General features: G+C 35.3%; 1 protein-coding gene across 1 annotated transcript in view; it reads right to left on the bottom strand.

Annotated features, from left to right (window-relative positions):
* The window catches only part of LOC145663612 (N-acetylated-alpha-linked acidic dipeptidase 2-like), a 68871-nt gene that overhangs the window by 44456 nt on the left and 8629 nt on the right, over positions 1–15786 (bottom strand). Inside the window, exons 5-7 of the mRNA XM_081729720.1 lie at positions 10102–10224; positions 7031–7214; positions 2348–2438 (exon numbers count right to left, since the gene is read on the bottom strand). Of these exons, the coding sequence (XP_081585846.1) occupies positions 2348–2438; positions 7031–7214; positions 10102–10224 (398 nt within the window). The remainder of the gene's footprint in view (positions 1–2347; positions 2439–7030; positions 7215–10101; positions 10225–15786) is intronic.

Below are 15786 nucleotides of genomic sequence, written 5' to 3'. Positions count from 1 at the left end.
CGATGACATCCAAAGTTCATCGCTCCCGATTGGTAATTAGGGTTGGAAACATATTGAGCATTCTGGTTTCCATTCCCCCAGTTTTGCCTTCGATTGTTGTTGTGCCAGGGTTTTCTGGCCTGAAAATTTCTTCTTCGACCTCGGTTCCCCAAGAATCGATTGCCATTTCCATTTCCCTTGGCATCACCATTCTTCTTTCCTTCGTCCTCCTCCGTCTGCGACGAAGTGTCTTTTGTCTGTTGAGACTTTCCGTTCTTTTCGGTCTTTTTTCCTATCTTGGCCTGCCGAATGTGCAGACGCTTGAATTTCTTATCTGTCACTGGTTCCATAGGTTCCGGATGACCTTCTATTTCGGCTATCTTAACAATCAGATGCTGGATATTCTTGGGCTCCACGGCTCGTAACAACTTAGCATCTCCAGCCGGCAGACAATCTAGGACAATCTCAATGAGTTCTGTCTCATCTGGATGTTGTGCCACAGCATAGTATTCGGCTATGACCTTCCAGGCAAAGTCAGTTAGCCGGTTATACTTGGACCGGTCAACTTTCATTCCTTGGATGAATTTCTTCTGCAGGCGTTCCATCCTGGTCGAGAAGTAGTGCTCCTTAAATAGACGCACAAAGTCAGCATAACTGTTGATGTCTTTGCAGACCGTTTGGTACCAAGTCTTGGCCCCAGCCGACAAACAACACGGTACCAAAACCATGCGTTCGTATTCCGATGCGGAGATTATCTTAAAAGTCTGTTCTAAGTTTTCTAGAAAAGACCTGGCCAAACCATATTCTCCTGCGAAGTTCAGTAAGTGATTTAGCTCCGACAGCCTGAAATTTAACGCTCTATTTCCAGAACATCCCTCATATCTGCCGGGATTCAGGGGAGAGTTGCAGCCAATCACAGGGCTTTTTGCATTAGAATAATTTTGTCCAAAATTCGAATAAGAGGTATAATTTGGTCCAAAAGGTAAGTTGCTTGGCATCGATACCACTGTGTGACTACATACTCCCTCCGGAATTAAAACAAACGAAGGAGTCCTATCTGCAACAGTACTGGACACTACATTACTTAAGCTACATACATTGGAAGTCGAGGCCGAAGCATGAGACCACGTCAATAATGGATTTAAAACCCTAGAGGCAACCTGACCACTCATGATATCCCCACAGGCGGGACTGGAATTGTTCGTGACCAACGAATGTGGATTTAAGTCAAACGGCCAGACATTCTTAGCGTGAACTCTGGTCGGCTGACAGACAGAGACTGTCACCGTTGGGACAGTACGAGTCTCCCCAACCGAAGAGACTGGTACATCCACTCGGGTGTCAGAGTCTGTTCCGTCAGAGTCAACCCCCTCACAAGCAACAAAGTCACGTGACCGCTTGCGACCGACACGACCTGGTTTATTTTGCTCCTGATCCTTCACCAAAGTTTGGATCTTAGCCTCGAGTACGTCACAAGATTTCCGGGTGCTCGACTCGAGATGCGATAGTTCTTTAGAGAGCTGATCACATCTGCGATTTTGCTTTTCTACTGACAACCGGACATTCTCCTCAACGGTGTCTACCCGCGTTGTTATCGTATCCTGAAATTCCCCCACCGAAGTGTACAAATCGCAAACTTCGTTACGGAGGTCCGATACGTCCTTGTTTACATTATCGACTTTTTCGTTTAAAATTTGCATCATTTCCGACTTTAACATATCAAATTTTTGATTCATCGGGAACAAGTTATTATCTACTCTTTCAAATCTTTGGTTCATAACACTGTCAACCTTTTCAAATTTTTGATCCAAAGTTAAAGTTAAGGTTTGACTAAAACGTTCTAGCATAGTCGCGAGGTCTACTACGGGTGCAGTTGAACCTGCAGTTCCGGTACCATCTCCACCATCGTGCAAACTTTTCTCTCCCGTGACGTGCGTCGTGGTGTCCCTAAGTTATACAACACTGCGAACCGCCTGAATAGCATCACTGCATCACTGACACTTTCTCACCTCCATGCCAGTGGGTACTAGACGTGGAATTAACGGCGTCAAGAGTGTCAGTAATCCCGAAAACTATGGATTCGACATTAATATCTGTCGCTTTCGATTATTTTATTTACATGTCATCCCTTACCACCCCCAGTACTCGGAGATTTCGTCCAGTGATATTTTGGCCAGGCAAGATTTTGGCCCACGATGTTCTGGCTGGGATGTTTCAGCAGCGAGACTTTGTACGCAAATCGTTTGAGAATTATGTCTATACTAATAAAAATTACCTCCTTAAGTTTGTCCCCTCAATTTACATAAAGAATGTAGGATTATATTTACAACATGAATTTTAAGTTTATGAATTGCTGTGTTAAAAATACCTGAGAATATTTTCTGCATCACCATATCCTATAGGTTGAACAGGAATTCGAGGAAGTGTTGCTTCTTCTTCAGATATTCTGTGTGCATCAGCTGAAAACGATAAACAAAATATGTATTCGTATTTTACTTGTAGATATCGTTCTTAATTATTATTTGAAATGAAAACAATCGTTCTTATATTTTAATTTTCATTATAAGACACCATAAGTATAATTTGTTTTAGGTATGATAAAACAGAGTAAATATTGTAATTTTTGAAATTCAATAACTCATAGCACCAGGACAAGTTGGAATACAGAAACCAGACAATTAGTATTTCTGTGTCTTCATTTGTACATTTTAACAAATTTCTTATTTCGAGAAAGCATGTGTTCTTTACACTCACATTCAACGTCATTTCCCTAATGAAATGATTGTAGATGCATTCCGAAAGCTGGTGGATTAGTTACATTAGGTAAACAAAGTTACCAATTACTGTATTTTACCTCATGTTACTATTCATAGGGACTGAGTAGAATAAGTTGATTATATTATAAAAATAAAATAAAATAGTGAAAAAGTGAAAACAACAATAACACATCATTTACCAAGTTTAACATATTCTTTTAAATCAATAAATGCAACACAGTTAATTTAATATTCTTATTTACGTGGTCATTCCCCGTCTTAATTTCAAAGTCTAATTAGTTATCATGTGCTATCTCATCGTTTAAAACTGAGTTTCTAAAAGTACTTAATTTATCTCCATACCAACGTTTTATTCTTTGTGCTCGGTTTCCAATATCACGTTTACCTATTAGGAAAAGAAAATCACCCTTTATTTATTTTACACACTGCATTTAGAACATAACTAATCAATTATCCCATTTCTTAAGAATCAAATAGGTATGTCACACCTGTTTTTGTGCTAAATATGATTATTAGATACATATTCTTGGTGAAAATTTTACTAAGTCCAAATTCCAATTTTGGTGACCTAAAACTCGAGAACTACAGGTCTGCACAGGAAAATACTTCACATATCTACTAAGCATGTGACTATCACCATGCTAAGTTTGCATGAGTTCATCTGTGGACTTTTCAATTGTATATATACACCTCGGGCATCCCTTTGTGTAGAGATGTTTTCTGATAGTTCGTCATGTAGGAAAGTCAGTTGGTTACATTTTGTAGAGAATGATGTATCCATCTTATTATGGTATTTTAAAATTGTAAGTTTTGAAGTTTGTAGAGTCATCTACGGTGCCAGACTGTAACAAAAGCGACTGTTAAGTCGCGGAATAGATCTCTATTTTCTCCTTTTTTGTGATTTATACGTTGTGTATGATATGAAATACTTAATCCATTGTAGTGTATATTGGTCGAAGTTCTACTTGTTGCGAGATGATTTGTCCAATTTCATTGAAATATTTATGCAATCTTGTTACTATGTTTTTCTAATTAAGGAAATGTTAGTGCTATTTAAAGATAGCTGGTAAATTTTGATGTGTCTTGGTTTGCTTTTACAATCAGTATTGGGGTTGAATTTTTCCAATCAGTTGGTACGTATCCAGCATGTAAGCTACATGTGAATATTCACTTAAAGATGCTATAAGACTTATTACTATATCATTAGAACAGTTGTTGGTATCTTTTTCAGTAATCCATCCCACGTTACATACCAGAATCTTAAAAGCATCCTTTATGTGTTAAATGGAGTAATGAGATTTGAATCATCGAAAAAAATCATATGTACGTATAAAGTATGCAGAAAATTGTTTCAAGTCTCGTTAACTCCTTTAAGACGCAGAGAATCATTTTAAGAGTCTGGTATATAACGAGATATGGATTACTGAAGAAGATATCAGTAAGTGTTGAAACTTTACAATACTAAGTCTTACGTGGATACAAAAGCAGTGGCGGCTGGTACTATATGTTGCATGGTTGTGCAACCGGATATTTCTTTAATACTAAAGATATTTTTAAGTATTAAAGTAGTGTATCAGTAAAAAATAAACCTTTGCTCTTGAGCGCAGAACAGTATTGATGCATTTCAAAAAAAAATTTTAAAAAACTGAAAGAAAGAGAGTGATATACAAATCCAGTGGCAGCAAGCGTTGCCACTGGAAGCAGTAACATTGAGCATATGGCAGCGAGCTCCTATCTCTTAACATGAGGATGTGGATTTATTCTTGCATCGCTGCTATCCTCCCGTATCACACGTTTCCAGTTCCTATTTCGTTGCAACTGGTAGGCTATATAGTCAGCTTCTGTAGTAGTTACGAATTCCTCCGTTTGGCAGCGCTTGACTCAATTGATAGGTTGAGTGAGATATAGACTCTTGGAAGAAAGAAGTTAGTCACCAAACAGAAACTCGCAAAGAGCAAATACGCGTCTGGTGGTAGCAGGGGCGGATCCAAGCTGAATATTTGGGGGAGGACAGTCGTTCGAAGTCAATAGATTTTATTTTACATTTATAATACAAAGGTAAAAATTCTTGGGATAGATTTTATTTTTAAAATAAAAAATATCCTATTCTGGGGGAGGGGAAGGGGGCGATCGAGACTCGAAGAAGAGAATGTCTTACCACTGGTCTAATTCCTAGCTGTGTGTCGCTCGTGCACATAATCCCGTGTTTAATTTCCGGCGGAGAGCATAAAAAATTAATCTCAAATTATTCATTTTCAATACTCATCTGTCTTCTTTAGCCTAAATTGCTGGAATCTTAAACTATTATTATTTTTTTTTCATTTTTGAAGGAAAAAATCTTATATTTCATGCTTCTTTATAATAGAACAGCAGACAAAAATACGTAGTTACTGAAAATGAACTCTTTGTTCCTTATATTCATACAAAGAAATGCTAACAAAATGGATATTGTCGGAGGAGAGAGGTGTTTCTGTACCTTAAAGAAAATAAAGCGGAAAATATTTCCAGTAGTGATGCTTTCTATTCAGAAAAACTTGGCGAGCAACATTTCAGATTTTAATGAAGTCATAGAAGAATTTGAAGCTCGAAAAGAATGAAGAAAGACCTTTCATTCTAAAATAATGCATAGTTTACTTAATTAAATAATTTTGTTTAACTGTGTGCATGAATATATGCAATTTTCTTGATTTTTCTCTTCTTTCTGGGTTAACGATATCATTCATGGCTTACAGCACATGCTATATATTCGATTTATCTCTTGTTCAATAACATGAACGTAGAAGTTTTTGTATATAAATAGTGTATAAACGTACATTGATAGTGGTTGTTTGGAAAAAAGGAAATAACTTATATATTAAATCAATATTAGAGAGTACACTTTAATCAATAAATATACAAATGGAGCTGATAAGGGCCTTCCTCTTCATATTTCCTGAATATTTTTTGGATAAGACTTAAGAATGCTGGGGAGAAGGGAACACTTGCGCGTAACTACATACCTTTGATATTGCAACATTGCAACCGGTACTTCTACAGACCACGAGCCGCTACTGTACAAAAGTAAGAGATTCTTTTCATTACATGTGAATACTTGTGCTCTAATTTCTATTTTTTTTTTTCTGGCAGATATTTAAACGTTGCGATGGATATCCCGTTTGGTCCTAGAGCTGTGTTTTGTCTTGTTTTGGGGTTTCAAACACTTATTCAGTAGTGATTGGTGCTATTAATTCGACTGATTGACAAATTATTTATTCCGTAGATCTGTTTTTATCATATCTTTGTGGTGAGTAATAAAAGTTTTAATGTTGTTTGCTATTGCTCTTTTATTGTGTCGGCAGTTGACAGGTTGAATTTCGAATTTTTTTCAGTATTTCGCTAAAGAAATTTATTATATCTTCATTTATTAGTAACGAAGTACAGGGATTTCTAGTTCTCATTTTCATTAGCTCAGCCTATGTTAGACACTACGTTACCGACATTGACTGGCGATTGGCAAGATGGTTTCTATCTATTAGGTTTTTTGGGTTTGTGTTTGAGCTCTATCCATGTTAAATCAGAAATTATAAATTTAAATAGAATTTTATAAATTAACGTCGTAGACATTATAAAATTTAATACGATGAAACTGTGTGTTTCTACATTATTTATTTCTAATGAGACACTAGTGAACATTCAATTTCCATTTCCTGGATTGATCTGGCGATTTCCTGAGTTGCTCTTTCTCTTGATTCCGGTGTTTTCTTTATATTTAAATGTTTTAAGCTTGTTTAATATGGATTCTTTAAATTTGTTCCAGTCAGTTTTATGGTATATTTTATATTTAGATTGTAGATAGTATTTTATATTCAGTATATTTAAATGGTATATTTTAAAATTCTAAAGTTCTTGATGTCGAGGTTTGGTGCGATACAGTGGTGACCTGAAAGTAGTTCAGAGTGTGCGTTGAAAAGGGCTTGTATTACTGCAATGAAAGTAATAACAATATTTTATTTTCTCTGCCATCTAATTCTCCTTGACGCTGTGCTAATCTCGTAGGCTCAATATGAGTTTTTAAAAATAAAGTAGATTTATATTTTTTTTAAATCAATAGTATGAAAAACTTAAAATTCTAATAATATCAGTAAGGAATCTTGTCCACCCCTCCCAGCAAAATCTGAAATGACACTGCTTCGCTTTCTGATTCCACCCAGTTACGGATATGTTAAATAAGTGTGCTTGGAATTCGCCATTGGGCAGAATATTCAGAGAAAAGTCTAAACCCAGTAGGTTGTTACCTGTGGACGGATAATGTGGCGTGAGTGGATCTCCATTGAACAAAAGAAGAGTTCCGCTTTGTACTCCTGAAGGTGGAAGGAGGATGCCTTCAGGGTAGAGGGCATCAGTTCCCTTAGGTGCATACAGTTGAGGATCGCTATACAAAATTACTCCTGCAGCTCCTCTGCGTTCAGCTTGACGAACCTTTAATAATAATAATAGTAATAATAATAATAATAATAATAATAATAATAATAATAATAATAATAATAATAATAATAATAATAATAATAATAATAATAATAATAATAATAATAAAAGCATTGCATACAAGTGAAAAACAAAATGAAATATTCAATTCAGCATTTCGTAGTTACGCTTTCTAGGCTATAAAGAAAGAACTAGTGATAACTCCAGATGAATTCTGTTTTAAACATTTATGGGGTAAGAACTGGAAAACTCCTTTCGAAAACACGAAACGTAATACTGTTCACCTCAAACTTATATAGCTAGAGACTGCAGCAGAAATGCTTCACAAAACCTCATTACTAAGTCAGGTTACTCTCATTTCAGTTATTAATCAAATATAATCATTGAATTACCATTTATCACGTCGAATAGTCCAAATAAAGACCTCTTTCCTTGGAAAAGTTCTTAGTTTTTAACACCGTAACATAATACATAAATATAACTCTGCTCATGAAGAAAAGAAAGACCATATCTTCAACCTTCTATCTTCCTAGACTTTTGTATCAATTAGAAATGTGAATTTTCTACTAAGAAGCCTTAAACGAAGTGTGGGCATTCATGTGACTCAGCATGATATCAGGAAAGAGTTATACTAGAGATACAAATAATATTATCAAATTATAAATGGATTATAGACCGGGACATTAATTTAATTGATGTCAGCTGTCAGCTGATATTATTGTTCCATATCAGGATGGTTAAAGAAAAAGGTAGGAACAACACAAACACATACATTTTGGGGAGGTTTTCGATTGTCTTCTTAAAAGTGCAAGTGCATGCAGAAGTTATCTAGACAAACTTAAGGGTGAAATCGGTAAGAACAAGGAAGTGCAAACCTTAATCGAATAAAATGCCTAAATCTTCCTTCAGTTCGAAAGTGAATCCACACCGAAATGGAAGGTAGATCAGTAATAGCTAATCTTTTGGAATTCCACAGATATTATTCATTTATTTATTTTTAAATATAATTGTCCAACTAATAAATTACCGAACTGCAAATGAAAATTTTGTCCAACGAAAATTGTAAAAAGAACAATGGTTTATTTTGGTAATAGTTTTAATAGTAAAACTTCTGTAAATAGCCTTGAGGAAGTAAGAGGGAAACACAGTATTATCAAAGAGAAAGTATACTAGAAACAAAACAGTGTTCTATATGTGGTCTTTCTCCTTTCTGATCTACAAATATATTGATTTATTTTAATCCAGCAAGCATGCATTTGGCCAAATAATACATTGTGGTTGAGTCAAAGTCAGCAATGATACGCACCAAAACTGAAAAAACAGATTTCTCGTATTTGTTTATAGGATCCTGTGATCCGCTCGCTTGAGCTGCAGCTTCTAGCTTTACATTCTCTTAAATGTACGCCTTCAAACATGCGTTTCGGTGCAAGTGAGCTGCGGCTCTGTGCAGCTATGAAGCTCATCCCGCCAGTAGCTGACTCGAGCGGGCTGCTGTGTGGAAGAAAATAACACGCAGTCTTATGAGATCCCTTCATACGTGAACGTGAACTCAGTTAAAATTGAGAAAAGTGTACAAATATTTGATGAAAATTTTCTTATTTTGATGTTACTTCGATGAAATTCACATTTCGTACTATTATACAGTTCGTCAAACGAAGATATAGACATCCTGAAGTAACTGAAAAAATTTGTTTTATCTTCTCTCAGTTTAGGAAACAGACTGAAAAAAAAAACATTCTTCCAGTCTTGATCGATTTATATGATGAATCCACATTGTTCTGTATCTTCCTTTCCTTGATTACAGCTGCAGCTTCTTCTAACTCTAGCTGCCGTTTTGGTATTATGATATTTTGAGTGGCTCAGAGGTATTCAATGCCTTCACACTACAGGTTCATATGAGCGAGTCACGCGAGCGCCTTGCAAGATTCTAGTGCGAAGTCATCCAAGGACAGTGAACAGATACACTGAATTAATCTTAAATATATGATTAAAATAAAACACAAATAATATATAGATTTGAAATCAGATTGTGATTCTAGTAGAATAACGATATCAATTATCTTAGATAATTTATCAATTTACTTTACATTAAAATGAGTTTTACTGTTCTTAAAAGTACAATAAATTCCGTAATAATACATCAGAAAAGTGTCCAATAGAGGTTTTAAAATATGGATACAATATTTAGGGTTGCACACATAGATGATACGAAACAGAATTTTTGTGACGAGACGAAACAGAGCTCCTCCAATAGAAACAAATACATTTTTCGAGACAGGACATCATTTTCACGACACATTTTATAGAGCCCTCGCCAAGTGAACTTTGTGGTGGACAAACACCGTGTGCGTGGGTTTTCTCGGGGTTCTCCCGTTTCCTCCCACTTTCATCATTCCACTATTTCATTCATTACTCATCATCACCGTCTCCTTTAGCCTAACCGGCATAACCGTAGGACGTAAAACTTAAAGATTTCATTTCATTTTTACATTTTATAGAAGAGACAGCCTCAAGTCTTGTTTCGTGTGCATCCCTAACAATATCAGACTGAGTAGAAATGTTTTGCAACCTGTGTGATTACTAACTAATAGGTAAGATTAGAAGTAATAAGACTTCTTTCCACAAGCAAATTATATTAGATAAACTTTAATTTTCTAGAAAATTGAAAATTCTACTAATAGAATTGAATAAATATAGTCTTCTTGATAACATGTTTTAATCTGTAAATTTCCAATTCCAATATTTGATTAATAGATCTATTCTCTCGAAGAGTATACTATTGGCAAATTTATAGATACATTTTACTTAAAATGTAATTAACTAAGTGAAAATTGTTCTCGCAACAAAATATGACTTTGGACACTATAAAAGTAATACTCACAATATTTCCTCTGAAGGTTTTTCCGTATCTTGCCAAAACAATCTTTCCTTCAACTGATATCCCCTGTTGCTCAAGGTATTCAAAGTCTTCCTGTGCTCCGTTGTGAACATAAATTGGATCACCCTGAGAAAATAAAAAGTAAAGTACGGTACTCTATATATTTTCTTTTCACTTTCTGACCATGAGTTTTAATATGGTTATTTCATTGTGTAAAACTGATATTAAACACTTCATTTCCTCAGAAGTAGATGGCACTTTTCACTGATAGATTGGTAGAAATTTCAAAATGTTAGTTTTAAAATCCGTTACTTTAATAAATATTCTAATAATTGTAATTAAAGCAAACTACCCGGCAAAACAGCCCATGAAGCGAGCGCACATATGGTACGTAATTGGATAATACGAGTCAGCATATAGGCACTCAACGTCATTATTTCTGAGACTCTACACAAATATTCGCTTTTTTTCCAAAATTAAAAAAAATCCAACTGCCTCACGATAGCGAGTCAACACCGAAAATTATGTTTTCATCAGAAATACAAGCCGGGAGACTTTAACTTCTCGTATACGGTGAAGCAAAATAAATGTTTTATTAAACAGTTAAAGTTATCGATACTTGTGTATCAAGTACATTATTACTGTTGCATTTTATTACAGAATTATTCAGTTTTCAGGAGTAAAAGCGAGTGAAAACAAGAAACTAATACAACAAAACTTGTCTGGTTTCGTTACTCTTGATCCTACAGAAAATGTTCAACGTAAGTGGACAACTTATGAAGTAATAACTTATATGGTTATATTATAAATGAGGCTATCTTTATATGCGGTCTGATTAAGGAAGTGGCTGGAGTAGATAAGTATCCAAATTAAAGTGTTTCTTAAGTTGGAGATTGATGAGTGATGTATCTGTAGGATTACCATATATAAATTATCGAATGTCAGACTTTTCATTTAAAAATCGAACTTCTTTTTTTTTCAATTGAGCATTGATTTAAGAAAAATTTCAATCGCTGCGTCACTGCTTGAAACTGCAAAATAAATTTGACAAGTTTTTAAAAATTCACTGAGTGTTTCAGTACTGTTGTTACTTCTGAAAAAATCGTACCACTGCTCTTCATGAGTTAAATTTTGACTATGACAAAAATTGTGAAATACTTTTGAACATTGATAAACTTCAAAAAGTTTTGAGTTATGTATGGTTACACTTTTACTTTGAAGAGTCCCCAGAAATGGAATATTTCATCAAACTTCGTCTTTAATATTTTGAAGTTTAATCTATCGGCAACACTGAAATTCTTTCAAGAACTTACTCATTTCTGTTGGCAATCAATGTACAATTCATAAACTTCCACTACCTTTTCTGAAAATGTATTACATTCTCTTTCCAAACCATTTTCTGAGAGTGATTTCAAAAGTTGCTTTAATTTTAAGGGCATAAATTTCTTCTCCTTCTCCTTTCCAGACTATGTCCTAATCTTCGTTGGTTTCATCTTATTTTCATCCTTGTAATGCCATTTTTTACTTATATATTTCAAAATATTAAAAAGAAAATTGTCAAAGTTTTGCTTACACCTTCCATTACAACTCACGAATGATTACGACGGATTTAATGGTTTTCAGTTGAGTGATGTGAGGTCAGTGGGAATTGAGAAGGGAAGCTGAAAGAGCCAGAGAGAAGTACATGGAAGAGATATGTAAAGAAATAATGAAACTTCAACGGCGGAGCATATATGACCTAATATATCAGAAAGCACAGGAATTGAGAAGGAAAGCTAACAAAAGTACACGCATGCTTGTTCCTGTTGCTATTACTTCTCATGTTTGGAATTTAACATCAGTCTATTCTCAGGTTAGAATTAAAGAAAAATTGTTGTCAATAGAATTTGTCGCGTTCTGTAGGTTATAAACAAACATATGCATTTTCTGGTTATCTGAAGTTGGAAGTGATCCTTCTAAGTTTGTCATTTTTAATAAACAGGACTATTATTAAGTATTCTATCTGTCTGCAGATTTCAGGAGTAATGAGAAGTATTTTTTTCTTACTTTCGGGTCTGGAAATGCCTCTTTCACATTTCACGATCTTCAGCTTCCTCTTTTAACTCCCAACACTTTTTCCAATTTTTCAAAATCGTCGATTAGTTGAGTCCTTCTTCCTATTCTTCGCTTTCCTTCCATCTTTCCTTCTATGGCGTTATGAAACAGATAATTTCTTCCTAACATGTGTCGAATCTAATTGGCTTTTCTATCAAAAATGCTGGCTAAAGCGTCCTCTTCTTTGTTATCCCTTTTAAAACATCTTAGTTTGTTACTCTTTCTTCCCATTTTATTTTCTCTATCTTCCTCCAACATCACATTTCGAAGCTCTTTAAATATTTCTTCTCTAACTTTCGCAACGTCCAAGTCTCCGAACCATATAATCCAATATTCCATATATATCATTTCACCGGCTTCTTCTTTAGTCCAGTATTAAGCCTGCTAGTTAGTAATGATCTTTTTTTGTTGTTGTTGTTGAATGCTTCTTTTGCTACAGTAGTTCTTGACCTGATCTTTTTGGTGCAGAAACCATCTCTCGTCGAAACATTTCCCAGATATTTGAAATGAATGAACTTTCCAAGCTCTCTTCGTTTTATTCCTGTCCGTAAAAGTGTGTTTCCATGGAATATTCTCATGACTTCCAACTTTTCGATGTCGATTTCCATTCCATATTGTTTCCTTGTTCTATTCTATTAATCTTCCAGTACCATTATATCCCTGTACAATTCTATCCATCATCTCCCGTAGTTCTGTTTCGGTTCTAGCTATGATAGCCGCATTATCCGCATAAGTTACCTTATTGATGATCTGCTATCCAATCTTAAAATCTCCAATTTCCATTAACGCTTTTTTCATTAAGCATTCACTGTAAACATTGAATAATAGGGGTGACATACTAAATCTTTCTCTAACTCTTCTCCTAATCTCCACGTTACTGGTTTCTTCTTGATTCAAGCGCAACTTTACTCTTGGTCCTGTATATGTGTTGTGAATGAGTTGACGATGCCAGTTACCCCGATTTCTTTAAGTATTTTCAGAAGTTCTGTCCAAGTGACCCGGTCGAAAGGTTTTTGCAACTCGATGAAGCACAAACATGACTCTTTCCTTACGTCAAGAATTGGTTCTGTTATAACTCTAATCAACACAATAACGTCTTTGGTGTCTTTTGACAGCGTAATCCACCGACTTTCTTCTACGAAAAAAGGCTAATAGTTCTGTGATCACTACATTTCTTTTGCTCCTTTCCCTAAGGTAATGCAAACTATTGTTACATCTAGAAAATCCTTTGGTCATTCTAGACTGAAATAGATGTCGTTAATAAGTAAAGGTAGTTCCTTCATTGCATTGTCCCTTGAGCAAATCTACTGTCGTCGATTCCAGTAGCTTCCTACTTTCCATGTATGATGGTTTTCACTATTTCGTTTTTTAATATACTGGATCCTTTATCATTCACCTCTTCCTCTGCTTCGATCGCAATTCTTCTTGGCTGTTCTAATGATTATATAAATCCTTTATGTATTCTTCTAAGATCTTAAGAATTCGTTGGTGATCAGTGACTACGTGACCTTTTGTTGTTCGATTCCAAACGTGCGTATGCTTTTGTTAACTTTCCTTCTCAATTCCTGTGTTTTCTGATAGATCATATCTGCCGCTTCGTTGAAGTTCTATTATTTCTTTATATATCCCCAGGCCCGTATCCAAGAGGGGTCTAGGGGGGTCGCCCCCTAAATTTTAACTGCCCCCCTAAACTTTTCGCAGTAAGATTGCAAATGAATTATGATATGGTAATGAAATATAATATGGTTGGATCGGCCCCCCTTAACTTTTTTGGCTAGCTACCGGCCTGCGATATCCCTTCCATGTATTTCCACTCTGGCTCTGTCAGTTTCTCTTCTCAATTAATTATTAAGCCTTTTGTATTCTTCAATATCCGAGGTTTACACCGTTCCTCTTTCTTCTTAAACATTGTTTCAGTACTGACGATTTTTGGGGGTGCTCTTTCTTTGTTGCCAATGTTGTTCTTGTTGTTGCCAATTATTATTATTATTATTATTATTATTATTATTATTATTATTATTATTATTATTATTATTATTATTATTATTATTGGAGTCTAGTTTCTACATTATTATACAATCTTCAAAATAAAAATAAACTCTTACAACACACTTTTCTTTTATCAAGCAGATAAATACGATTTTCTCCCCACTAGCAACTCTTATACATTATGTTGTTAGTATTACGGAACAAGGATCATCAATTTCTAACTTTTTTGTTCCATGAAGAAACCCTACTTTTGTTATGGATATGGGTAACTCTACTCACCAGAAAAATGGAAGAAAATCGTGTAATAAAGAACGCTGAAATAGGCGATTAGTCAACGAAGAAGCCTCAATCTGCAAGAGCCTTGGCAACGAAACGCAAATAATGAAACAAGTATTTATAACAGCTATGCCAACTATCGCAAAATATTGTAAAACACAAATTTTTTGTCGCATTGACGCAATTATCTACCGAAGGAGGTACAAGATGTCCGAGACAATTCTCAGAGACCTCCAAAATGCCTTGTCATTCCTCGTGTAATTTCCCTTTACTCTTCACTCACGACCGAGAAACCGATTTTTCTAGAGACAGCTAGTGCTACCTGGCAGCCCGTTCGTACGCTGTGGGCGGAGGTGGAGCAAAGGAGAAGGCACCGAAATGATTCTTGCTGTAGTAGCTAGAGAGTGGTTACTGCTGCGTTGTCAATATCGAATACCTCTCAAGATAGCGAGATAGATTGTATGCGAAGAAGTTAGTGGATCTTTCTAAATATATACAGTTCTCAGAAACTTGTATCATTGAAACAAGATACTAAAGTAGAAAATTATCAATATAATTTAGTTTATATTAGAATAACTTTATTTTGTAATATTGTAGGCTATCGCCGGTAGGCCCGGTAGCCCACAAAATATGTCACTGGTTCTTGAATGTATCTAGCAGAATCTGCTTAACTTTTCCCCCATCTAGTTTCTACGCTGCCTACCATATTGTCCGTTGCACAGGTTTTCTTATATCTCTTCATTCACATCATTCTCTATAGTACTTAGTCGTTCTAAATTCAATTTTGGTTTTCTCCTTCCATTTTTCTTGATTGACTTTAACCAGGTTTGCACTTCCGTCACTAGAAGATTGTGATCCGAATCAATGTCCGTTTCTGGTAGAGTCTTTAGGTCTTGTATTCAATTTCTGAAACGTTGCTTGACAAGAGTGCAATCACTTTAGTAGCGTTTCTTGTCCCTTGGACGTTTCTAGATGTACAAGCTCTGTTTTCCTTTTTCAAGCCACGTATTTGTCATCACAATATCATATTGCCTACAAAAGTTGAAAACCATCTGGCTTCTTGCTTTTCTTCTGCCTAGTACAAATGATCTTACCACCTTAGTTGGAGCTCCTCCTATTATGCTGTTGAGTCTGCCGTTACTATGGCGCTAACCTTACCTCGTCCGTCCTGATGCAATATGTCACTAATCTCCTAATATATTGCTTTTACTTCATTATCAACATGGTCGGTTGTTGGTATATAAACCATACTTGTATTATCAGAATATCCACTAGTTTTGCATTTAGCTTTACAAACTTCAAACAGTCCTACAACATTTCATTTTGATT

Source organism: Thermobia domestica, chromosome 11 (assembly GCF_964235325.1).
Source record: "Thermobia domestica chromosome 11, izTheDome1.hap1.1, whole genome shotgun sequence".
Lineage (NCBI taxonomy): Eukaryota > Metazoa > Arthropoda > Insecta > Zygentoma > Lepismatidae > Thermobia > Thermobia domestica.
This window is presented reverse-complemented; position numbering and strand designations above follow the sequence as displayed.